General features: G+C 53.8%; 1 protein-coding gene across 1 annotated transcript in view; it reads left to right on the top strand.

The window, feature by feature from the left end:
- CACNA1E (calcium voltage-gated channel subunit alpha1 E) overlaps positions 1-25,616 on the top strand; it is a 106,003-nt gene that overhangs the window by 56,468 nt on the left and 23,919 nt on the right. Inside the window, exons 12-30 of the mRNA XM_067300616.1 lie at positions 237-349; positions 475-606; positions 955-1,027; positions 1,426-1,543; positions 1,914-1,981; positions 3,495-3,592; positions 7,085-7,141; positions 8,347-8,949; positions 9,978-10,261; positions 11,768-11,927; positions 12,485-12,614; positions 13,052-13,111; positions 13,500-13,606; positions 20,680-20,776; positions 21,971-22,131; positions 22,570-22,707; positions 23,298-23,499; positions 23,696-23,860; positions 24,726-24,836. Coding sequence (XP_067156717.1) covers positions 237-349; positions 475-606; positions 955-1,027; positions 1,426-1,543; positions 1,914-1,981; positions 3,495-3,592; positions 7,085-7,141; positions 8,347-8,949; positions 9,978-10,261; positions 11,768-11,927; positions 12,485-12,614; positions 13,052-13,111; positions 13,500-13,606; positions 20,680-20,776; positions 21,971-22,131; positions 22,570-22,707; positions 23,298-23,499; positions 23,696-23,860; positions 24,726-24,836 — 2,877 coding nt within the window. The remainder of the gene's footprint in view (positions 1-236; positions 350-474; positions 607-954; positions 1,028-1,425; positions 1,544-1,913; positions 1,982-3,494; positions 3,593-7,084; positions 7,142-8,346; positions 8,950-9,977; positions 10,262-11,767; positions 11,928-12,484; positions 12,615-13,051; positions 13,112-13,499; positions 13,607-20,679; positions 20,777-21,970; positions 22,132-22,569; positions 22,708-23,297; positions 23,500-23,695; positions 23,861-24,725; positions 24,837-25,616) is intronic.

Here is a 25,616-nt window from a genome sequence, read left to right on the forward strand (position 1 = left end):
CATAAGGCACCCAAGGGGGAGAGGAGCGGGACAGCCCTCTTAGAGCCCAGGGGAGCCCTTTCTCCTGGGACAGCCTGCTCTTGCCAGGCTGAGACCCCAGGTTTTGGGGCAAGGTTGCTGAGTGCCTCATCCTCAGGCATGGGAAACAGATTTCCTGTGACAGCCTGTCCTGAGCTGTCTGTGCTCATCTTCAAAGTGCACATGCGCTGATTCTCATGGCCATGTCTGCTTCTCAGGTTACAGTGGGAAGCATCTTCGAAGTGGTTTGGGCTATCTTCAGACCAGGGACTTCTTTTGGGATCAGTGTCCTACGAGCCCTCCGGCTCCTGCGAATATTTAAAATAACCAAGTATGTACCAAATATCCGTGCCTGTCACCTTCCCGCTTGGAGCTTGGCTTATGGCCCAGATCCGATCAGTCCTGCTCTCATGGCAGCCTCACTGTTCGTGCTCCAGCAATGCCTGTGTTTTCCAGATATTGGGCATCCCTGAGGAATTTGGTGGTCTCACTGATGAGCTCCATGAAATCTATTATCAGTCTGCTCTTCCTCCTCTTCCTCTTCATTGTAGTCTTTGCCCTGTTGGGAATGCAGCTGTTTGGAGGCAGGTAGGTTGTTGCAGTTCTGGGGAAAAGGAGCCTCGCTGGGTGTTTTCAAAGCCAAATGATGATGCCTTCTTGGGTGCCTAGGAAGATTGCAGCCTGCACCTCAGCATGTTGCTAGCAGTAGTACCTCTCCCATATAAGAGCCCTTGCTCCAGTGCAGGGGAGTCCCTCTGGGCTGCATGGGCCCTTCTGGACAGGATGCATTTTGAGTTCTGGCACCAAATTCTCAGGAGACCTTCCTTAAAGTGGGGAAAAGTCATCCTAAGCACAAGAGAGCTGAGAGGATGGCAGTCTCTAGCTTGATGACTTCTTTACTCCAGCTTACTTGCATCCTTTTGGTTCCACTTCCAGGTTTAATTTCATTGATGGGACACCTTCAGCCAACTTTGACACTTTCCCTGCAGCCATCATGACAGTGTTCCAGGTAGGAGCTGAGTGGCACAGGAACACCAAGCAAATGGGTTGGAACCATCTGCTTGCTCCCCCCAGATGTCATATCCTGACTCCGTCTGGATGGGGCTTTTTAAAGCAAGGGAGCTCCCTTCTTACAATATAACTCACTTCCTATATCTCCTCCCATATAACAAAAGATATGGCTCTCTTCTCCATTATGCAAGGTGGAAGAGTTTCAAAACTCTTCTGAGGAGACCTAAATCCTCATCAGAGAGTCTGATCTCTTCTCCTTCAAGTACTGCAGCTGTAGAGCTGGGTTATTCTCTGTGTGGGGTCTCTGCCCTGTGCACATGAGTGGGATGGATCCAGTGGGCTGTCTAGGTCACAAGAAAGCACTGGTGATAGAGCTGCTGGCTTGTTTTTGTGCAGATCCTGACGGGTGAGGACTGGAATGAGGTGATGTACAATGGCATCCGCTCCCAGGGAGGCGTTCGCTCAGGCATGTGGTCCTCCATCTATTTCATCGTCCTCACCTTGTTTGGAAACTGTATCCACCTGGCTGTTGTGCTGTTAGTAAGAGACAACTCCATCTCGTCTCCCTCTCTGAGGGCATTCACCCTGCCCACCCACTCCTTATTTCTCCTCAGAGATGTAGCTCTCTCCTAACTAAGGGAGTCCTATCACATGTGGGGCAGCCCCAGACCTTCCAAATGTACAGAAGGAGGCTGTCAGGAAGTGCCTGTGCCCCCCACGCACCGAGGACTATGTGTATGGGATGGGTGAGGAGTTTGTTCCTTCAGCCGCTCCTCACCGAGCTGGTCAGGAGCCTCCAGAGCTGGGTTTGGGCTCCTTCTCCCTGGGTGTTTGTGGACACTGTGCCCTTAGCATATGGCTTGTGCGTCCTTAGCTGCTCACAGATACTCTGCTGAACGTTTTCTTGGCCATTGCTGTGGACAACCTGGCCAATGCTCAGGAGCTCACCAAGGTACGTCCTAGTTGCTCAGTTTTGTTCTCTTGCTGGTGTGAAGATTGCGAAGGATGGGGCGAGCAGGAAAGGCACCAAGAGCAGCACTTGTGACCATGGTCACTTTAGAGCTAAGGCCATTTTCTTCCTAAGCTCAGACTGCCTTGAAAGGGGTCAGGTCAAACTGGAAGTGAGGACTCTTCCTCCAGGAGGGTACACAGGGAGCTCTCCTGAAACACAAGCCTGTATTGTTGCTCAAAGCCAGTTAGACCTTGATTCAGGAAAGTACTTAAACCTGCTTGTCTCATGTCTCTCCAGGAACACCCACACTTCACATCAAGTGTGGCTAAACTGTTTCTCCATTTAAACTTGCCGGCTTCACTTGCCTCAGGCCAGATTGAGATAACTCTCATCTATCTGCTGGAGTCTGATGCAGGGATGACTATTTGTCAAGCACTCTGGAGATGCAAAGTGTGAAGCGCTTTTCAGTGGTGTCAATAGTTATTCCCCATCTGCCTGTGGGGCAGTGGACATGATTTAGGATGCAATTTAGGATGGTGCTTGAAAAGGTTATTGGATTTGGTTGCTTTTAAGGCCATGCTGGGAAATATTTGGGGAATGCTGAAATATTGGGCCACCATTTGGATAATGGTGAGTAGGCGAAAGCTGCAAGCATCGTTGCTGCTCTTTGAATAGGCTCAGAGATCCCACACTGCCCATTTTTTGCAGAGCCCGTGCCTATTATGCACGTCCTCTGGGCTCCCCAAGAGGCCTCTACGCTGGTGTAAATCTGACCCGTTAGCAGCAGAGGAAATGGAGTGGAAGAGTTTGTGGTGCTAATTTGTCTTTGGGGCTGCACATGGGGGAGCGCTTTGCCTCCTGTGGCTAGTGCAGGCGGTGCTTCCAAGGGCTGCTGGCTGCCGATCGGATGAGAAGGGTAGGAGAGCCCTGGGGCATGCTGATTGCGAGGTTTCCCTGTCCCTCATGTGCCGTACCTCGCCTGGTGGCTCTGAAGCATCAATTAAGAGAACACTGAGTTTTTGAAAAGGCTGAATGAGCACTAATAGCACCTAATGAATTTTTTTCACCCAATGACACAGCTGTGCTCATTAAAGTAATATGGTGTCTGCTGGGGTCATTCATGGAGCCTTTGCATCCCACTCCATCAGGGTGATGCCTGTCTCGCCCCTGTGTCTATGAAGGAGAGGGCTGTGCTGATCTATACCGTCTGGGGTGGTTCCAGCTTACACAGCCCAGTTCTTGCCTGGAGTAGGCTGGGTTCACTTATTTAAGTAGCGTCAACGCCTTCATAAAGATTTGTTGTAGTGAGGAAGTTGTGCTCCTGTAGCATGAGGAGAATAAAAGCTGTCTTCTGGAAATACTGGTGCCTGCTCCCCCCTTCTCCCCTGAGTCTAGACTGGGGTCTTCTGTTGGTGTCAAAGGTAACCCCACACGCCCCTTGCTGCCTCTGAGGGGTGCATGTTTCCTTGAAATGCCAACGTCCCACTAAGCGACTCCTCTGTTTTCTCCATAGGATGAGCAGGAGGAAGAGGAGGCCTTTAACCAGAAGCACGCCCTTCAGAAAGCCAAAGAAGTCAGCCCAATGTCTGCCCCAAACATGCCTGCTATCGAGTGAGTGACCCTCCGCCATCACCGCTACCCCAGTGCCCCCTGAGCCCAGTGTGGGCAAGTTAGTTTTGCTGCCCTAAGGACAGAGATGCAATCCGAGCCCCTAAAGCTGGGCCAGCCTCAGCTGGCTGCAGGGCTGCCTGGTCCCTGGGTGAGAAAGGAGGTCCTGCAAGGGCTGACTCCCTCTCAGGGTGTTTTTCTAAGGATGGATGGGTATCTACGTGAGTGGGCTCCCCCCAGACAGCAGTGCCTTTCAGAGAGGTGTCAGAGCAGTGAGCGAGACCAGGCCACCAGGAAGGACTTGGGGCTGCCAATTGCTGCCTCAAGCAGGAGCCTCAATGCTGGTGTATGGAAGAAGTCTGCTAAAAGAGGTTTTCTGCTCCAAATATAAAGCTCAGATACTCAGGGCTGCTGCTAGGGATAGGGAAGGAGGCCGGAGAAGGGAAAATTGGTCATTTCTTGAGGATGAAGAAGAAACACTGGTGACATTTGCTCCCATCTAGCATTTTTTTGGGGCAGAGGTGCAGGAGAGCAGCCAGGGATGTGGGGGAAAGAAAGGAGTCTTGGGAGCAGCAGTGTTGGAAATCTCCCCCAGGCGCCTTCTTTGATAGCAAATGCAGTTATGAGAAATGGAGCGGGTTTGCAAAACCACATTTGATTTTACAGAAATTTGATTTGGGGAAGAAAAAAACAAAATCACATAAAATCCCCGACACAGTGTTAAAAAGCCTATCTCTGCATTTCAGCAGAAGAAAGTTTTGTTTTTTCCTTTCTAGATGCTTTTTTTTCCTTTATTTTGCAGTGTCATATGGTCTAAATCACATAAAACTTTCAAAGTCAACATTGGAACGAGGCGTTTTGATTTGTTTTTCCAAAACAGTACATTTCAGTACGGCTGAAAGGACTTTTTTTTTTTTTTTTTTAATATAGAATCCCTTCCCAGGGAATTTTGGGTTTCATTATGCTTTGAAACCAAGCCAAGTTTGTACACTGCAGAATCTCTTGCAAATTTGCCGAGAGAAACTGGTGTCTTCAGATGAGCTCTGATCAGCAGGATCAGAAAAAGCGTTGAAGTTCCTCTCGTCTGCTAGGAACTGCCCGAGCTCCCCAAACTCCTTGGCTCTGCAGCAGTGGGCTGCGATGGTCCAAGGCCAGGAACTTGCAGGCGTGCCTGGCGTTTTGAATGGCAGCATGGGCCAGAGAGATCTCTAAGACCTGCCTAGTCTCCAAGCAGCCACAGACACAGCCCTGGTCGCGGGGGGTGAAGCGATTTTCATAACAACACATAAATCTGTGCCTGGCCACTGGCTCTTCCTCACAGGCTGATGGGAAGATGCTGGGGGGAGGTTTGAAATCTTGGAGTCTGTGTGTTGTGGCTGGCTCTGGCTGCCATTGTGAACGTGTTGGATAAAGGGAGGGAATAAAGGGGTTTAGGTTGCAGTAAAGGCTTGAGAATAGACACATATGAGAGAAGAGGGGGAAGATGGAATATATTAGGGCACATAAAGGATTTGACCACGCTGTACATCCTTGCTAGAGTTTTATAGCCCTTGTCAATACAGCTAGTTAAGAAAATGGATTTTTTAGCCTTAATTTTTTTTGTTCTAGTGGCATTGAAATGGGAGGTATTGATATCTGCAGATCTGTTTTCCAGTTCCTCCCCTTCATCAGGCTCAGTAATTTCCAGGGCAGAGAAGGGTGTGCAGTGCTGCGAGGGTGACATTTTTCACCTCCAGTTCTCATGTCCCTTCGGTGCTACCACCACTCGTTAGCAGCCAGGGCAGGGATGGTGGGGAATCACAGCGGGTGGAAGCAAGAGCAGAGGAGGTACTGAAGGGCTGTTGGAAACTCCAATCACGAAGCAGATTTGGTCTCCATGGTTGGGTGTGTGCAGACACAGATGGTTTTGTTTGTATGTGGGTACCCGAGGCAGGCAGGTTTGGTAGATGGGTTTCCGTGTGCGGAGAGGCCTGGTTGCGTTCAGTGCGAGTGCTCCCACGTGGCCAGGTTGGCGTGGGTGGCTGTGGTGCAGATTGGAGTATTGTATTTGTACATGGGCGCCGTTGGTGCAGATGGCTTGGGCTGTTTGATGAGTGGGTGTCCAGATGGACGCATGTGGACGCAGTAATGTGTTGATGCCTATTGTGGCGCGTGGACGCCACTGAAGGCTTGGCCACTCGCTGTAGGAATAGCGGCGTGTGCCAGGCGGAGGGTGCCTGCTCGTGAATCATGTCTGCACGGACAGGGGCGTGCAGGTGCAATCTCAGTCGCTAACTGCCGTGCCTCGAGCGTGGCGCTGGGCTGTTCCTGCGCGTGTAGCTGTAACGTGGCCGTATGGAGGCAATAGCCAGCATGACTGACCCGGCTGCTAAGGGTGGCGTTGCAGTTGCATGAAAGCAGCTAGCTATGCGCTGTCCTGCAGGCGCGAGCTCTGTGTGCACACACGCTCTTGTTCACGTGTGTGGAGCATATTTGCTTGCATGTCTTGCACACATATGCTGTTTACATATGGGTCAGCAAAAGACGTAAATCCCTGCATGTGCATTTGCATATACTTTGTGGCTGTTTACTTGGAGCTGCACATATCTGAATCTTCTGTGAGCTGGGACTGAGGATAAAGTCTTGAATCTCATGAGCTGCCTGAAGGCTGGGGTAAATGACACTGACGGCCACGTTAGGCATCTCTCCGTGTCAGGGCTACTCGGATGAAACAGGCTCTGCCAAGATCTCAGCCCTGTGCTTGCACCTTGCTTTCCTGGGGAGATTCGTGTTCCTCTCCGTTCTCTGCTGTCTCAGGAGAGCAGACGCTGCTGCATCACCCTGTGGTGATGGCTCTGAGCAGCTCTTGGCTGGCCTGACACATTGCTTCCTCTGTAAAATTAGCGTGTGGCTCACGAGGAGTGAATCAAACAGCTCTTTCTGCAATCAGAGCAATTTAGAAGAGCTGTTAACTACCCGGGGAGGTAGCCAGGGCTTGTGCGTGGCTGGAGCCTGCGCTGCTGTCTCTGCCCTGCGGTTGCTCACCCGGCAAGCCCAAGTAAAGCTGGCGGGGCAGCTTCCTTTGCCGCGTCTCCCTTGCATGGCAGCGACGCTCAGCAAAAAGGATCCGCAGCCCTGGCGCCGGCGTCGGCGTGTGCATCCCCCTGGGCGGGAGCGGCAGCGTGCCCCGGTGGGGTGCGCAAATGCGGCGACGGGTGCAGGGTGCGTGTGTGCGCGAGCGCAGGCGTCCCTGCACGGATCGGATCGGCCGTGCGGGCGGGCGTGCGTGCAGGGGGGTTGCTGCCGGCTCGCGTGCTCTGGCATCCCAGCAGCCAGCGGCTCACGCGCCAGGAGCCCCGGGCTGCCCACGGGCAGGCGCTGCCGCCCCGGGGCGCGGGTGCGACGGGAGGGCGGCGTCCGAGCGCGCGGCCTCCGGCCCTGTGCCGCTGCGCCCACGCCTGGCCGTCCGGGGACGGAGGGTGAGGGGCCTTGAACTGGTTTGTTTTTCCTCCCCAGAAGAGACAGGCGAAGGAGACACCACATGTCGATGTGGGAGCCACGCAGCAGCCACCTGTATGTGGGCCACGGGGTTGCGTGTTGTGTGTGGCTCGTGCGCTTCCTGTGTGCGCGTGCGTGTCTGCGCGGAGCGGGTGCCGGCGCCCGCGGCGCTCCCGTCTGCGCGCCCTTGCACGCGTGGGTGTTTTGGCGTGCGTGCCCGTGTTCAGCGCCCTCCCTTGTGCCCCTGTTGGTGCGTGCGTGTGCGTTTGTGACTGTGTGCGTGCCCAGCCTCTGGGCGCCCGCGCGGGTGCTTGTGCCGCCGGCGCGTGCAGCTGTGCGGAGCTCCCTGTGAACGCGTGAGCAGGGTGTGCGTGTGCGCACGCGTGCGCCTGTCCGCGTGTTTCTGTGTCCCTAGGTGTGTCGGGGAAGGATATGTCTGTCTTCTCCAGGGCGCTTGCGTTTGCGACGCTTAAAGGTTTCCTTTAAGGTCTTAAAACGCGCAGCTCGGCCCTCCCTCTGAGCACGGGCTTCCCGGGGAGGCGGCCCAAAGCCGGCCTGCGCTGCCACCCCTGCCCCTGCCCCGGCCGGCCGGCCCCAGGAGGGCGATGCCGGGCCTCTGCTCCGCCGGGGCCCTGGGGCACGTCGACGCGTGCCAGCGAGGGGCGAGGAAGGCCGCCACCGCCCGCCTAGGATGGGGCAGGCCGGGCCCCCGTCCTGCTCCTCGTGGGCTGGAGGCGCTGCCGTGGATCTTCGGAAAGGGTGTCCTCCTTCACCTTGAGATCTTCCCAAGGGGCGGAAGTACAGTTCCTGCCCAACTTCCGGCACAGGAGGGATGCCGAAGGGCTGGTAACCAAGCAGAAGCCGAGCCCGTAGCCCCAGTGACTGCGTTTCATTCCTCCCCACACAATAAATCTGTTTTGGCCCTGCGCCCTCCCCTGGGTTTGGGGCCAGACGCCTCGGCACCGTCCTCACCCTGGTCTTCTCTCCGCACCCTGAGCTGGAGGCGAAGCCGGGCCTTGGTGCAGCGAGTGTAGCCCAGCCTCAGCATGGCCAGGGTGGGGACGGTGCTGGCGCTGGCGGCCATCCCCCCCGTAGCTGAGCTGTTGCACGTCCGTGGCGTGGTCACGTCTGTCTTCTGCGTGTCCGGGGGCTCGAGCGCATCCCTGATGTCTCCAGCCCGTGGGTCTGTCTCGTCTCTGGGGCGCGGGGGGGGCCGGGCCGGGCCGGGGGGCCGCGTGCTGGCGGCCGGGACGCCAACCCCCTTGCTGTCGCCGTTGCAGACGGGAGCGGCGCCGGCGGCACCACATGTCGGTGTGGGAGCAGCGCACCAGCCAGCTCCGGCGGCACATGCAGATGTCCAGCCAGGAGGGCATCAACAAGGACGAGCCGCCGCTCATCAACCCGCACGCCAGCATCTTCCGCAGGAAGAAGCCCGGGGAAGGCGTCGCGCTGGAGAAGTGCGAGGAGGAGCAGGGCAGCAAGGGCGAGCGGCCGCCAGCCGAAGGGCCTGAGCAGCCGGCCCCGGGGGCCAACCCCGGGGAGGACAGGAGGAGCCCGTCGCCCCGCGCCAAGCGGGACAAGGAGCCGTGGCACCAGAAGTCGTGCCACGGGAACTGCGAGCCGGGCGAGCAGGACGGGGGCGGAGGGGGGATCGAGGACAGAGCCCGGCTGAGACAGAGCCAGCGGCGTAGCCGGCACCGGAAAGTGAGGACCGAGGGGAAGGAGCCCGCCGGGGCCCTGGAGAGCTGCTCGGCCAGCCAGGAAACGGGTCTGGAGGAAGCCGGCCCCGCGGAGGGGACGCAGGATGGGGACCGGCACGGGGCCACTGCCGCAGCGGAGGACCTGATGGAGGGGGAGCCGGAGGCGAGCCAGGAGACTGCGAGGTACCGACTGCTTCCTGCAGACACCCTGTCCCCTGAGTGGCGGAGCGGGAGGTGGAGGGGTTGCGTGGAATCGGTCTTGGGGGAGAGATCTGCCTCTCAGCACTTCCTCTTCTTTCTCTTTTGTTCTTTCTCTCTTTCTTCTACATCTACTTTTGTGGAGCTATTTTTCCTTTTTAGCACATTCCTGCCCCCACCCCCAGCCTGTCCCGGGGTCCCTTCAGCCCGTGTCCCCATCTCTGCTGGTCTCCTGCGTCATGCAACGAGAGTCGGGGTCGAAGCCATTTCTTTGAATTCCCTCGTTTCCCAAGTTGGGGCCTTAGTGACTCCCTCCTCCCCGCAGGCTGTCCAGCATGTATCCCCGTCTGACCCCGCGTGAGCGAAATGGGCATGACGCCTCCCTCTTCGTGCTCTGGAGGTTACTGCTTTCAAGGCTTCCGCAGCTTGGGAGCACGTTGCATGTCCTTGGCCGCTGGAGAGCATCAAAGCAGGAGGGACCTCCCTTGACCTCTGCTCCTGGGTTGCAACCCATCTCCTCCAAGCTTCTCAGCCAGGAGAGGGTTTTGAGGGACACACGTGTGTTGTGTCTTGGAGGAGTTGAGAGGCCTCAGGGAAGTGATGAGCTGCCGGATCATGGGGTGATGCTGTTATTTCTGCCCTTGGTGTTTGTAGCCAGAGGAAGGGATCTTGTAGTCTTGTGGCTACTTGTAGGTGAGCTTGTCCCAGTCTGCCACATGAGAGACTGGAGAAAAACTGACTGAGGCAGAAAGAAAAGCACAGGAAACCTTGGAGAGGGACTCTGCCATGCTTCTCAGGGTGGGAGCTGGTTTTTGGGCAGTGACTTGGTGTTTGACTGATGTGCTGCAAGAACAAGTCCAAAGGAGTTGATCGCTCCCTGTGCTTTTTATCTTTCTTCTCCTAACTTCATCTCTTCTCTCACCCCATTTTCTCCCACTGCTCCTTCCTGTTGCTGTCCCCTTATCTTCTTCCCTCTCTTTTTCTCCCTCCCTTTCCTCGCCTCCCTCCTGCAGGACAAATGGGGTCCCTGCCGCTGAGCTGGTTGGGACCACCAAAGAGGGAAGCCCCCGGCAAACTGTGCCCGAGCTGGGGCAGGGGAAGAATGACAGCCTCACCGAGCAGGACTGCAGCAGCCTGGACACCAGCGAACAAGCCCTGCTGGGCAGCGTGCAGCTGGAGGCAAGTCGCGCCGTGAGCAGGAGCGAGCCTGACCTCTCCTCCATCACCACCAACACCGAGAAGGCCACGGAGAGCACCACCATCATGATCGATGTCCAAGACTCCACTGTGGTACAGAGTGAGGACCTGTCTCTCTTTCCTGAGCCCACTCATCTCAGCTCCTCTCCTGGCCTGTGGGGCTGGGGTGCCCTAACGGTTCCCTGGGGGGTTGGAAAGTCATTCGTGTGGCTCATTTCCCATCCATACCTGTAGCATGATGTGGGACAGCCTTCTTCGTGTTGCTCCTTGCTCCCCGCTGAGACAAGCGGTGCCCTTAGTCTCCCAGCTGAGCCTGAATGCCATGCTGACGTGCCACGAGCATGGCTGGGCTCACGCAAGAGGGGACAGCTTGCAGCCAGCTAGAGCTGAGGCACCAACGGGAAACCGCAGGTCAAAGGCTAGTGTAGTTCCACTCGGGTCTTCTGGCTCTGATCCTTCCTTCTTCACGTGTCTGAGCCAGCCCTTGTTGGCCCAGGGCATTGCTAGCTTGTTTCCAGTACGTCGGTGCTGGCGTTGGTGGAGACAGTGACCTCCAGTTTGATTCAGCTCACTTGGGCTTGGAGTAAGCTGAGGTGCACGGTGTGTACCGTGGCCTCTCTTCTGGTCTTGCCATGCCTTGCGATAGCAGCTCCACTGCAGGGTACGTCCTTGAACGGGAGTTTTCTGAGCCAGAGGTGGTCATGGCTTTGCTTTGAGCCTCCCCGGGAAGCCTGTCCGAGGGGATGCTGTGCTGGAAAGCCAGGCCTGGCTGCTGCAGCAGGGCACGGCAAGCTGCTGCAGCCGCCCTCTCTCGCCCTCGTGCTGGGCCTTATATCCCCGTCTTTTTGTTTCTTCCTCCTACTGTCTCTGCTGTTTTCTCACCTCCTCTCCCCTTCCCCTAGAGCACTTCTGCCTTCTCCCTTTCTCACCTCCTTCCTGTCTCCTTCTTCGTTTAATGCATCCCTCCACCTTCCTTCCATCCCTCCCCCCCACTTCCCCTTGCCAATGCCTGGGCAAAACATTTGAATCCCCTGTTTTTCCTAACACATCAGCAGCCTCCGCCCAGCTTGCTGCCACTCAAACCCTCTAAAGGCATCCTTGCTGTCAAGGTGAGCCGCTTTAAACTGTTATTAATTAAACAGCACTGCAAAAGCTGGCCTTGTTAAAACCCCTTTAGTCTGTCTCATCCTGGCAGCCTGTGTCTTTTCCTTCCTTCTGATCTTTCTCTCTGTAACAGCACAACTTAGATGTGGGGATGTAAAGCAGAAAGCTCACGGATTGCATGTGCGCGCCCTCCCCCTGCGTGGAAGTGACATTCGCAGGCTGCTCGGGAGGTGCATAATTCATTTTTGTTGCATTCGCATTGCAGCAGCCGTAGCAATGCTGAGGAGCCCGGAGCTGTCGTAGCTGCAAGACTTTCTTTCGGGGGCCCTTGGGGGAGCACGGCGGGGTATGATTGGAGGCAGGGCAGGCTGCCGTCTGTGCCCGCGGCAGAGCAGCTGTTGATGGTGCCTGGCACCACGTTCCCGTTGCCTGTGCGCATGCCCTGTGCAATGCAAGGCCAGGCAAAGGCTCTTGGTTTTTGTTTTTGTTTTTTTTTTTGCAGTTAGCAACAAGACAGACGGAGAAGCCAGCCCCTTAAAGGAGGCAGAGACCAAAGAGGATGAGGAGGAGATGGAGAAGAAGAAACGGAAGAAGGAGAAAAGTGAGACGGGCAAAGCAATGGTGCCTCACAGTTCCATGTTCATCTTCAGCACGACGAACCCGTGAGACATTTTTTGGCCTTGGTACCAGAGGACCCCAGCCCTGGGGCTGGGGAGGGCTGGGTGGGGCAAAGCCTCTACACATCACCTTTGAAAAAAGGAGATCCCTTTGGGAAGGGAGATAAAACACTCCCAGACAACCTGATTAACACCAGTGTCCTTCCCCAAACCCCGAGAGAGCTCTCCTGCTGTTCTAGCCATGCTCGTTGTCCTCTCTCTGTTGTTAATTGCAAGCTGTGATTTTTATTCAATGCTTGTTGCACATTTCTGCATTTTTTTGAGCACCCCCTCTTAGCACTTGGCCAGCTCCAGGAGGCTGGAAGAATAAGTACACTGACTTATCATCGCCTTGCTCCAGCTGGGTGCAGGGTGTCTGGGGATAGGATGGCAAAGCAAAGGGGTGGGCAAGCCCAAGCCAGCCTGGGGCTTCCTCTCTTTGCTCCTCGATCGTTGCTGCCCATCTTTCTGCTCTGGCGGCTGGCGGCGCGAGGTGGGTTTTGCGTGCGGGCCGTGACGCAGGCTGCTGGCTGACCGGCCGGGTGTGCTCTGTCTCCCGGCAGGGTGCGGAGGGCCTGCCACTACATCGTGAACCTGCGCTACTTCGAGATGTGCATCCTCCTGGTGATCGCGGCCAGCAGCATCGCCCTGGCAGCAGAGGATCCCGTACTGACCAACTCCGACCGCAACAAAGTGATTGCAAATCTCCCTTGCTTCCCCCACCCCACCTGGCCCTCAGAAATCACTCTCGGCCTCCCACATGTAGGGTTTAGAGCCTGGAGAGCAGAACCAGGGCACTGGAGTGACAGTAAAGTAGCTTAAAGTGGGGAGATACCGATGCATGCAGGGACTGGTATGACAGAGCATGATTCAGGCTCACGGCGAGGTTTCAGAGCAGCTTGCACCATGCACAGGAAATATTTATCTTCCACCTACATAGACTAGGTTCATGGTTGCCCTGCCTACTTAGGTGACAGGTTGGGCCTCAGGACAAGCAAACAGGCCCTCCATTTGTGCTTGGGCTGGGCAAGTGCTGGCATGTGAGGTGGAAACAACATCTGGGTGGGCCCGTCTGCTGGGCGGCTGCAGCTGCTCTGGACCGACATCCCACCTGCGCCCTCTCTCTGCAGGTCCTGAGGTATTTTGACTACGTTTTCACTGGTGTCTTCACCTTCGAGATGGTCATCAAGGTGAGAGGCCCTTGCAGGCTGGCTGTAAGGTGGTGACAAGTCTGGCAGCATGCTTGCTGTGAGTGGGGTGTCTCGCGTGGGAAATAGCTCAGTCTTTAAGTTCTGGTCCCAAAATGTGGATGATAGAAACTTGTAGGTGCGGTTCTCAGCAATGGGAGCGGAGAGTGCCCAGTACTGCTTCTGTAGGTCTCTAGCTTCAGGGTTCCTGCATTAGTCCAGGAAATGCGATGCTCGTTTATATATGTGCTAGTGTGGCTGGGCCCAAGGATGGGTTTGCTGTTCTCCAGCGATGTCCCCGGTTCCTCAGCATGCCCTACCTGCGGCCGCTTTCACTTGGCTCTGCTGAGCTGCTGATTTCCTGCCTCTTTTTCTCACCGCTTTCCTCTAGATGATCGATCAGGGCTTGATCCTGCAGGATGGCTCCTACTTCCGAGACCTCTGGAATATTCTGGATTTCATTGTGGTGGTGGGAGCACTGGTGGCTTTTGCCTTGGCGTAAGTGGCTGTCTTCCCTTTCAGCTCTTGACCTTTCCTTGGCCGGGGTGGGAGGACGATGTGTCTGTGCACTATGACTACAAGAATTCTGATTTTCTCTGGCTTTCCCTGCTCCCCTGTGCTCTGCTCCTGAAACAGCTCCTCCTCACGGCACCTCGGGGCTGCCTGCAAAGCCCGGTTGTGTCGCTGGCACCCCGAAACAAGTATAGCCACAGAGATTTGTTTCTCCCTGTTTGTCAAATGTCTAGCTGGCGAGCAAGGAGGCAGAGGGTAAGGAGAAGAAAGCCCTGTAGATGCTAGGAAGAGACTGGTGGTGAAAGTGGACTTTGAAGAGAGCAGAAAGGGCTGTTAAGAGAGAGGAAAAGACTAAAGGGTGGTCAGGCTGGAGTTATGCAGCTGTTATGCATCCTGGATCACACAGACAGCAAAAGCAGCTGCCTGCAAGGTGGAGCTGCCCTCCAAACATGCGCTCACCGTGGAGATGGTGCCTCCAGCCAGTGGCATCCCCTCTGCTCCCAGGGAAGTGCTTCCCTGGAGCCCTGCAGGGCCTGGCAGATGGCTGGCAGCATTTGCCTCGTCCAAAGAGCCCGTCGGCCTTGTGTTGTCTGCAGCTTCCCACTGAGAGCCAGGCACTTTGCACCACAGCGATGCACGCTCTGCATCACCTCCGGGCTTTGCCGTGTGGCAGGGCACTGGTATCAGCCGGAGGTCTGTGGCATGACAAGAGCAGTCCCCATGGTTCCCAGAGCTGCGGTGCGTCGACGGCACCTGAGGAGGGGAGACGAGAGGCTCGTATTCCCCTGTGCCGTGGGTTTGTCGTGTTGTTGTTCTCTCTTTGTGCCTTGGACACTCGCGATGGTGGCATTAGTGCTGGTGAAAGGGGAGGGCCTGGCAGCTGCAGAGACTGAAGCCCTGTCTTTGTCCACAGCTCAGGTACTGTGTGAGGGTCTCGGGGTCGCTGGGGTCCCAAGCCCCAAGGGCGCTCGATGGATTACAGCCCATAATCCATCCCTCCCATTTCACTCCCGGATGGCAGCTCCTTCCCCCCGCTCCCGCTCCCTTGCACCCTCCCCGGCTCAATCATGCGCTTTGCCTTTCCCCTTCCTCTCCCCCCCGGCCCCTTTCCCACTGGCTCACTGGTGTGTTTGGTCAACACTCTCCCTTGCAAGGAGCGCAGGAGAATTCAGCTTGCTCAGCTCTGGGATGGGCTGGACCGCAGGGGGAGGACTCATCGCAGACCCCCGTGCTCAGGGATGTTGCCCTGGGCCCCTGGGAGCCACCCAGAGATGTGTAGAGGCTGCTGAGACTGTGGTCTCGCCACCACTTCGAGAGGCTGAGCCCTCCGAGGCTGCACGGGTGTCCCCTCGGCCGAGGCAGCTCCACTCGGGCTCTGCCATCCTGGGCAGCTCTGGAGGTATCAGCACCTGGAGACCCGCTGGGTGGTTCAAGGGTTTGCAGAAGAATAGCGGAGGCTTTGGCTTCCAATGTGTCTTTCATCAGGGCTTTTTGGTGGGGAGCTCTTGGCGGCTGAAGAAGCGCAGGTCAATGACTCAGCCTGGTCCCCAGCGGATGGGTGTCCACACCACCCCTAACTGCTATAATTGGCACTTGCTGGCCCCCTGTTCCCACCCCAAAAGGATGAAAACAGCACCTGATTCCTGGGGTGGTCTCTGGAGATGGTGGGGTCCCTGGGCGCTAGCACTGAGTGGTGCGAGGAGCCCGCCTTGCCCTCTCCAGCTCCGCAGGTGTCCCGAGGAGGAATGGGCTGGTGTCGCTCCGACACTGCCGCGTGGGCAGCAGCCCTGGCATGTCCAGCGTCATGGCATTGCCCCAGCCAACCTGCCCGCCTCTTCCACACCACTCCCCTCGCAAGGAAAGACAAGGGCCCTCTTGGCATGGGGCAGCTGAATTCTCAGTCGACTGCAGCACTGGCAACCCCTCACACAGAGAAGGCCCTTGTGTCTTCATGTATGTTTGCAGCAAACATACATGTTGCCTGCCCTCTGTTGTGGCTATAGTTGGGTAGATATCTAATTGCTTGTGTCGTGGACGAGGGCTCTTTATAATGTGAACCTGCGAAATTTTCCCTTTGCCCCCCGTGTCCGACTGTGGCTCCTGTTGGAGGAGATGATCTCATAACTTCGGGGGTGAGGGGAACAAAGAAACCACAGCAGTTTCCGATGGGCTTTTACATTATAAAGCATTTATAAGAACACCTGTCTCTCCTGTTGGCAGCCCGTCACCAGCACAGCCCGGGAGCAACGCGGTGCTCGGCTGCGAGCTGCCGCCCCCGGCTCCCGCGGAGATGCAGAATGTTCCCCATCTATAAATGTCCGAAACTGCCGCCCTTCCTCCATTGCGGTTTCAAGAGGAAAACCCTTGCGGCTGATGTTTTGTTCTTTTTCTTCTCCCTTGATGAGCTCTTTGATACAGGCGGGCAGAGGGGCAGGAGTGAATGTGTCCTCCTCTCCACTGCTGCTTCCCAGGCATCACACACCTTGGCTCCACTTTGCTGGGTGGGCAAAGCGATGGCACGCTGCCTTGGCCTTTCCGGCTTATATGCCCATCTAACCAGTGCTCTGACCTGCTCTCTGCAAGGCAGGGGCTTCAGGGGATGTTTCCTCAGGGTGACTAAGAGCACTGGGCTGAAGAGGGACCTCTGACAGTGGCAGTGTTCATCAGCCTCCCTTGAGCGGTGCCCAAAAACCAGCCTGCAGAGCAGCAGGAGGGAATACATTGCTAGCTGGACGTGAAGAGGGACTTGTGAAAGGGATCCTGCACTTCCAAGAAGAAGGAAGGCTGGGACATGTTGTGGCATTTGAATTTTCTGCTCCCCTCTGCATTTAGATTTTCCTGCGGTGCTCCTCTAAAGCCTTGGTCAGCAGAAGATCTCTGAGGCGATCCAGTGGCTGCCCATGTCATCCACCAATAGTGAATACTGGGCCACACGTTGGGTTTACAGCCTGCCAGCCCCCATGGTTTGGCCTGCTGTGTGATGGCACAGTATTGCCCTAAGCAGGTCAGCAGTCCTTGGGAGCCCCAGGGGCGGCGCAGAAATAGCCTCTGTCAGCTTGTGGCTAAAATAAAAAATGAGAAAGTTTCCATCTGTAAAGCCCTGTCTCCCAATGACCTTGTGGCTTGCCCGCTGTCCCTTCGGAGTCTGTACGTCATGACTGAGAGGCCAACGCTTCTCTCCAATCGTCCGTAGCTCTCAGCGTGGAAAGCTAATACGTCAGTCCAAATGCAGCCTAAATAAAAAGCCCAATATAAAACCGTAAATCTCCAAAGAGTTCAAATTAAATTAGCTGAAATAACCAGAACCATAACTAAAGATGCTGCTAGCTTTTGCCTCCCATGGCACCCTCTGATGAGGCATTACACAAAGAAGCAGCACTCTCTTGCAGCTTTACAGAGCTGCCAAGAGGTGGTAATACCTGTTTCTGTGGATTTCCAGTAGCACGAAGGGTTGACCATGTCCCATTTCTGCAGAGTGGGGTGGTCAGTGCATATCCCTCCTTAGCATGATCTGATCAGCCAGGGTGGGAGTCTCTCCATCCAGAGGTACCCAGCAGACCTACCTCTTTCTCTTTGCCAAGCAGCGTTTCCTTGAACCCACTGCCACAAACCTTTCAGTTTTGTCTGGAAGCAAGAGAGCACCCTACGTATCAGAAAAAAAGCTAATAGACCTGGTCTGAGACTGAGCAGGACCAAGGCCTTTTATTCCATCAGGGAAGTGCTACAGAGCTACCTATTGCTTGTTAAGTGTATCTTCACCTGTTTCATCAACATGTAGTCAATGAGTAGAGCCTGGGGTTATTTTAATATAGATGATTTTTAAGAAGCGTATTGCTTTGTAGGACTTTGACCCACTTCCCTGTAGTGCTGAGCACTCAGCATATACATGGCAGAGACTCAGCTCAAGTTGCAATGGAGCTTTGGTCACGTTTAGGGACCTCCTGGATTTCCCTTGCTGCTTGTCTCATCTGAGTCCTGTTGGTTTGCTGCTTGGCAGGAGATCCAGTCCAACCAGCACTGCAGGTCAGGGGAGTTCGGCTGTTCCTGGGTTTTCAGTGGATTTCGCAGGGCAGGTGACTTCCCAAAGCTAAGCAGTGTTTGAATGGGAATTGTGGCCTTGCAGGTAGGTTCCCTCTCAGGTACCTTCCTCTGGCTGGTTGCAGCAAGCCTCAAGGTCTCCCCTGTAACTCTGGGCAGTGGAGGGCTGTGCTCATGCCCACAGTGTCACCCGCTGTCCCTCTGTCCGCAGGTTCCTCTTGAAACAGGTTTCTGTACATCCTTCTCTCCCAAGTCCTCCAGGAAGCAGGGCCGGGGGCTCCCGACTTATGCCAGAGATGAGGAGATATCCCTGGAGATAGGTCCTGTCCTGGTGACTCCTCTCTCCTGTCAGTTTTCTTATCTTCTTTCCCTCTTCTTTTTTTCTCTCTCTCTGTGTTTTTGGTTTTGCTGGTTTGTGGCTGCCTGACCGGATCGCCGACAGGAATGCTTTGGGGTAACTATGCTGTTTGCTTCTTCTCAGGGTGCTGGCTCTGGGGGAGTGCGGGCTGCTGGGGGAGTTGGTTTGTGTGGCCGTGCATCTGTCTGGTGACTGTGCTGTGTCTTAGCTGAGTTTCCCCCCCCCCCCTTTCCACCTGTGTTTGCGGAGGTCGGAGTGTGCTAGTCTGCATCCTGTGCATCGCCCTGGGATGTGTTAAAGGTGGTCTGCTCCACACCAGACCCCAACTGATGGTCTCTGAAGGGCAACTACCTTGAGCAGAAAGGAAGGGAACTTTATTCTGAATTAGAGAGCAGAGCATGCAACATTTGTGAGTCCCTGGAGATCAGGGAATGCACCCCTCGGTGCAGGAAGAAGTCCTGGTTGTTTTTGTTGTTCTGCTCAGAAAGCACTAATAGGGGTATGTGTCCTTAGCTGAGTTGGCCAAACAAGCATCTTGAGACTCATTCTGCTGCTCAAGGATGCTACACTGTGGACAGGAGGAAGATTATGAATTGCAGACCCTGGATGAATCAACACATTTAATTTCTAGTCCCCAAATGAAAAAGTGGACAAGATCTTCTTTGAAAGCAATGTAATTCCTTTCCTTCAGAGGAGAGCACTATCCTGCGCTCCCCCAGGATGCTGTAACTGCTGATCACAGTGTCCGTGAAGTACCCTGTGTGTGTACGGGGTGGGGAGCACACCCAGGGGAGCAGATGATGGGGAAAACGGTGCCTCTAGAGAGTTGAAGGCAGGATGGTCTTCCTCAGCTCTGCTCGATGAGATCCTGGCGGTGTCTGAGTTTGCCTGTGCTGAAACACCGCAGAGACTTTGGTCCTGACATCCTCCCAAGGGCGAGGAAAGTGTTTTGTGCCAAGCTCAGGGCTCTGGGGAGCACCGATCCTCTCCCCTAGATATAGCAAGGCCAGGCTTTCCTCTGAGTGTAATCCAGTCCTTTATCTGTATCCTTGTTGAATCTCAAGCACATCCGTGCCAGCAGGTTTCCTGACACTCCTGCTACTAGGTCTGAAGAGGTCTTATACTCAGCAGATGTAAATCCTCGCAGTTCGGTTGCCCTTAGCGGCAGGTTTATGCAAGGTGAACGTTGGCCTGAAATCCTCACCCAGGGACCCGGGTCAGACAGTTACCCAGGCTATGTTACTGAGCAGAAGCAGGAGGCAAGGGAGGTGAGAACTGGGGCTGTGGGGCCGTTTGTAGAGTTGTTTCCTGTGCATTTGTGGGGCTGCGCTCCTGTGAAGGAGTCAGGATTAGTGGTTTTGGTCACATCTCTTAATGGGTGAGCCTGTTGTTCGTTAACCCTTGTAAAGGAGCTGTGCTGCCTGGAGTGTCTGTTGCTGTAAGTCATTTCCTTGACATTTTTTGAAGATGCCCAGTGGATACAAACCATACTGCATTTGCCAGGACCTCTCTGCTCCATCAGTGCAAATGATGATTTTGACCACCCTGAGATCATGTTTCCACAGGCAGCCCCTGGGCTTTAGCTAAAAGACAAGAAAAAAACTGACGTTGTGGTTGGGATTAATCATCACATTCAAGAAGTGAGGATTATGAGGGGTCTTATACTTCTTTTCTAAATAGCCCTGCTACTAAACTCTGCCTCCCTCAGCTGGCTTGGAGTAGAGGCAAGCGCTGTCCTGATCCGAATGGGTAAGAGAGGACTGAGCCATTGCATGTGCGTGAGATGAAAGACCAGGCCGTGTTGGGCAGCGCTAATGGGAGAAGGGGGCAACAGCCCCACTTCAGCAATGCTCCTTTCCCTTGCCGTCCTTCTATCAGCCCTTGCCTCCAGCAGGAGACCCTTCTACAGTTCAGCAGGCAGCTGTAAGACAAAGTGAGCAGAAGTTTGTTGTTTGTGCAAACAAACCAAGCACAGAGCAAACGCTGACCTAGGTGAATGTAAGGAGCATGAATGCTCAGATTAAACAGTGATGGACAACCCTTCCGAGCAACCTGTAAGTAGACCCCCATTGAGAACATGCATCTTCCTTATTTTATTGCAAATTTCTTCTGGCCACTAGCAACAGAAGAAAACAATTTGCAATGTTGTTTGCAAAACCCCATTTACAAATGGCACACGCCTGCACTAGGGAAGCAAACCTATTGGTTCTGGCAAGCTGTGTGGCTTGGGGACAGAGAGGAGTGTGGTGTCACACAACGCCTTTCAAGCAGACGGCCTTACTCTGAGAGAGCGTTACATTGCCTGCCTTAACCTGGTTATCACACTGCTTCTCACAATAAGGGGGTTTGCGAAGGTAGCTGATCCCCAGCGAAGGGAAAAGGTGCTAATCCCAACGCGGAGAGGATTGCTTTACTTTTCAGCTATGATAGTTGTCAGTGTGTGTTAAGAAGACTCATTTAGGTGGGCTGAGCGTTGTTAGCAACGCGTTTGTGGTTGCTGCCCCCCCGTTGCTGAGTGTGGCCCTCCCATGTCCGTCTGTGTGTGTGTACTGGGAAGGAAGCTGTGTGCTGTTGCAAAACCCCAGAGTCGAGCCTGGTGTCTGGAAGGTTATTGTCTCTCCGTTTCATTTTTGGGTGCATGCGCCTCTCTCCAACATGGTAGGACCAACAAAGGCCGGGATATCAAGACCATCAAGTCTCTCCGTGTGCTGCGAGTCTTGAGGCCTCTGAAAACCATCAAGCGACTGCCCAAACTTAAGGTAATGCTTCCCGTTTTGTGCCTATTTCAGTCTCTTCCAGCATTAATTGGTTGGTAGCAGAATGATGCCCTCAGGCCCCATGCATGCACCATACGGGCTGATGTGCTCATGAGCGACAGACAAGCAATTCTCAAAGCACTTGAAGTGTTTATGAGCCCTGTTTTCAAACACAATGCCTTTCAAACCGTCTCACATCTGGCTATCCAATGAGCCATTTAAAGCAAGCTTGCCCTCAAATTGGATATCTGCAACAGATCAGAATTAGTTCCTCTGTCAGGGAAATTGGAGATGGAGTAAAAACAAGGCAGCAAAGCCCAGATGCTCTGCTGATGATAGGCTGCCCCAGCTTTGGGAGAGCTCAGATCTCTTTCTGAAGACCATTATCTTTCCTACCAGAGCCAAACCTCTTTTTTTTTGGTGCTGTGCTGTCATCATGTTACACCAGAGGGGAATCTCCTATCTGAGAAGTAGAATTATATGTGCAACGCGGGTAGGATTATGGATTGCCCTACTGTAGCCATCAAGAATATAGAGCCAGCAGGGAGTAAGAGACCCAGGAAGCTCTGAATTTTCCTCACAAGGGCTTATGAGCTGATGAATGAGGCCTAGGGTGGCACCCTGGAGAAGTGGCTTTTCATCCTAACTTTTCCTCCCAATCAGTGGATGGACTTCAGCCCAAGTCAGTTCATTTCTGGGCATGTCTGTCTTTGCCATAAAGCAGGCATGATGATATTCCTCTCTTTCCTAAAATGCTTTGAGAACTAGGGCTGAAAAAGCAGCCTCTGAGGCCTGGGGAGTTGCAAGCAGAGGTATTCAGTCTGCCTTGTTATTCGAGGTGACGCTAAACAAAGAAGTATTTACTAATTGGTCTTGAGTGCTGCTAATTGCATCACAGTCTCCTGTCTGCTGCCCTGTTTGCAGAGACCTTTGGAGGATATAAATATGCATTATTGCTGTTTCCCTAAGGAGCTGCTAAGTGTGTGTGTGTGTGTGTGCACGCACGCGTGTGTGCATGGGGGGGTTCTCTGAACATTACTCATCTGCAAAATAGCCTGGGACAAGGCCTGGCTCTTGCCTCCTTTTCCTACCAGGAGTGGGAAATGTCTCTTCACATGGCAGTTTTGAGGAAGGTTTTGGTCCTGCCCTTTGCTGAGTCTGTTGGTTCCCCAAGGTGAGCTATGCCCTCTCCTGCAGGCTGTCTTTGACTGCGTTGTGACTTCGCTGAAGAACGTCTTCAATATCCTTATTGTCTACAAGCTCTTCATGTTCATCTTTGCTGTCATTGCTGTCCAGCTCTTCAAGGGGAAATTTTTCTACTGTACTGACAGCTCTAAGGACACGGAGAAAGACTGCATGTAGGTGCCCTGTTCAGTAGGTCTGATGCTGCTGACACCTCTGGCAAAGGCAGGGTGCTGGGTGTAATGTCATCTTGGGGTTCCCAGTTAAGTCCTCGGTTGTGACTCGCTCCTGGCTGTAGTTTCTTGGGGCAGACAGCAAGGGCTGAGCCCTGTCCCCGCTGCTATCTGTGTCAGCAGCTGTGCATTTTCTGCGGGGCGCAGGACAGGGAGCCTTATATTCTGCTCCTGTTGGCTTTCCTGCCTTCTGTCTCCTTTGGTCTCCTTTTCTCTGTTTCCCTCAGTTTTGTTATCCAGCCTCCCCACATTTCTCTCTCCAGCCCTGCAGGAGGAGAGGCATCCCACCCCACCGCACACGCACACTGCCCCATGGTTTAAAACCACCATCTCACAGACTGACAATGTAAGCAAGATTATTATTCTCTCCCAACCTTACAGAGGGAACTATGTGGACCACGAGAAGAACAAGATGGAAGTGAAGTGCCGGGAATGGAAACGCCATGAATTTCACTATGACAATATAATCTGGGCTTTGCTTACTCTGTTCACAGTCTCCACTGGTGAAGGCTGGCCCCAGTGAGTATCTTGCTCTGTCTTCTTTCCTTGAATAGAGCTGGGCACAGCCCCGTTCATGTGGTAGGGTTAATAACTGGCTGCATCCATGCAGAGCTGAGAGAGAAACTGCTGAGCAGGAAAGGAGAGGAAGGATGAGAAATAATTTCAGGACAAAAGAGCATTAGCCCCCTTATGAGGCTGGGACCAGGGCTGCAATTAGCTCCTTCCTTAGGAAGTGAATGAAAGATAATCCTTTCTCCTGTGTGGCCCTGAAGTATATTTCAGGTCTGTTTTAGAGATAACTATAGGACTAGCCCTCTCTCCACTCTAAAGAGAGCTTAGGCAATCTTTGTCTCTGTGTGCAGAGCACTGGAAAATCCATTTTCCGTCAGGGTCGTAGCCAGAGCACCATAAAATGAGCCTATAGCCACTCTGAAGGGTCATACTTGCAAAGTGGATTAAGACTGAAGTTTATCTTGTCATTGTTACAAGTGTGGGCAGATTGAGGTGGCTGTAAAGTGTGGGTGATGCTTGTCCTGTGAAGAGTGCCGCGTGGTGGCAGTCATGGTGGACATATCTCTGGTTGCTTCTCTTCGCCTGTCTGCCCACAGGGTGCTGCAACATTCGGTGGATGTGACGGAGGAGGACCGCGGGCCCAGCCGCAGTAACCGCATGGAGATGTCCATTTTTTATGTTGTCTATTTTGTGGTCTTCCCTTTCTTCTTCGTCAACATTTTTGTGGCTCTCATCATCATCACGTTCCAAGAGCAAGGAGACAAAATGATGGAGGAGTGCAGTCTGGAGAAGAACGAGGTACAGTCTGGGGAGGGGAAAAGAGGATGTTTTTGTGTTTGCTGTTGTAGCAGACAGTTTGAGAGCCTGGAGCTGGCCAGTTGTGTGAGAAACCCATGAGCGACCTGCCTGTCCAGCCCATGGAGGAGGGAGCGTGGCAGCCACTGTCCCCCGTGTTGCCATCGTTTGGGGTCTGATGCACATTATTTTATTCCAGAGAGCCTGCATTGACTTTGCCATCAGTGCCAAGCCCCTCACGCGCTACATGCCACAGAACCGGCATACCTTCCAGTACCGGGTCTGGCACTTTGTGGTCTCCCCATCCTTTGAGTACACCATCATGGCCATGATAGCATTGAACACTGTGGTTCTGATGATGAAGGTAAGCTGGTCAGGGTGAGCCTGCCTTGGTTAGGATGGTGGGAGGGAAGGAGGATTAGGCAGGGCAGCATCAGAGGGTATTTTGCTTGTTTCTAGGAGATGCTTTGAGACAGAGTTTGAGCATCATCTTGTTGTTGCTTGATGGGGTTCACAAGCTGAGCTCCTGCAGTGGTGTCTTTAGCATACAGTGCTCAGTGGCTGTGAATGGTAATCAATCCAATATTGCACCAGGGCAGCTTTTCAAGAGGTCTGAGAAAGGTCCCTGCAAGTTTTCACATCCAGATGAAGTATTTGGCAAAGTAATTTGCTTGTCTGAACACAGTTCTTCTCTCCCAAGTCTGGGTTTGGGATTTTTGTACCTCCCCCACATGGAAACTTGCTCTAATCCACCCTCCAACTGCATCTCTCTCCTCAAAACTTGTACTGAGAGGATGCAAGAAAACTCCTATTTCCTATAAAGGGCTATCTCTGCTGCCTGTGGGGAATAGTGACAAGATCACTCAAGAGTGCTTACTGCCTGCTAACACTTGTCCCAGCACGTATTCCCTTGGCATAGTCACTCGAAACACCACATACCTCAGAAATGGAGATGACACTCTCCCCTAACTGGAGGTGAGACCCTCCCCAAACCAGAGGATGTTTCAGACCTCTTAACTATTGCAGAAAGATCAGGACTTATTCTGTGATTCCTTATTAGAAGCAATGGCAACAGTCCTGTGAGAGGGGTAGAAAGGGGAAGGAGGAGACAGTCTCAAGGCACCAAGGGCAAGAAGCATGGGCCACTGAAGATTTCTCCCCAGGAAAGTCAGCAACCGACATGATGGCAGGCCCCATGCTAGCTAGTAATGTCTCTCTCTTTCTGTCAGTACTATTCTGCTCCATATACCTATGAGCTGGCCCTGAAGTACCTGAACATCGCGTTCACCATGGTGTTCTCCTTGGAGTGTGTCCTCAAGATCATTGCTTTTGGCTTCCTGGTAAGTGACTCCAGTTCTTGACAAGTTTGCAGTTAATTTGGGCCTTGGCAGCACAGTTCAACTCCTTGGTTCATGGAAGGAAGTGTTAGTAATGAGAGGTAGCTGCTATTTATTTTGGGTGTCAGACTGAGGGCTGCTTTTAGGCTGGGTGTTGGAATCACTCCTTTGGTTCTCATTAAACTTCCCACTGCTGGATTTCTTGGTCAGCACAAACCTTTCTAGGTTGTCAGACCACTAGAGAGAGCTGCCACGGGTTGTGGAGTCACTGTCCTAAAGAGATCAGTGTAATCTGTGGTATCGGGGTCCCTGCCACAGTCGAAGTTCAGCACTGCTGTGACTTTAAGCAGATTTCCATTACTGCATGTGAATGTCATGCTGGGGGAAACCACACCGTTGCTTTTTGCCTCATTTCTGTGGTACTTTGTCTGGACCGTATGGTGTGCAGTCATTCTGCTAAATGACTGCTGCTGCCTGTTGTGTTGGCGGTGGCAGTTGTGTGACCGCTTGTCTCCAGGAGCTGGACTAAGGCCATGAGATGCCAGTCTGTTGCTGTCTTTGGGCTAGATCAGTTGAACCAGATTTGACCAGTGGTGAGGCCTTCCTGTTTAATTCCCATTCCTCAAATCCCCAGCTGCTTGTTTAAGATTTGCAGCCGCAGACTTCCTTTTCTTTAGCCAGCGTTTGTAGCTTATGAGCAACTGTTGGATTTGCTCTTTTTTAGTTTCTTTTCTGTTTCTGACCCAGTAGATGAGATCCAATAGCAGGAGGGTTTCTAGCCCC

The sequence above is a fragment of the Apteryx mantelli genome, chromosome 8 (genome assembly GCF_036417845.1).
Source record: "Apteryx mantelli isolate bAptMan1 chromosome 8, bAptMan1.hap1, whole genome shotgun sequence".
Taxonomy (NCBI): Eukaryota; Metazoa; Chordata; class Aves; order Apterygiformes; family Apterygidae; genus Apteryx; species Apteryx mantelli.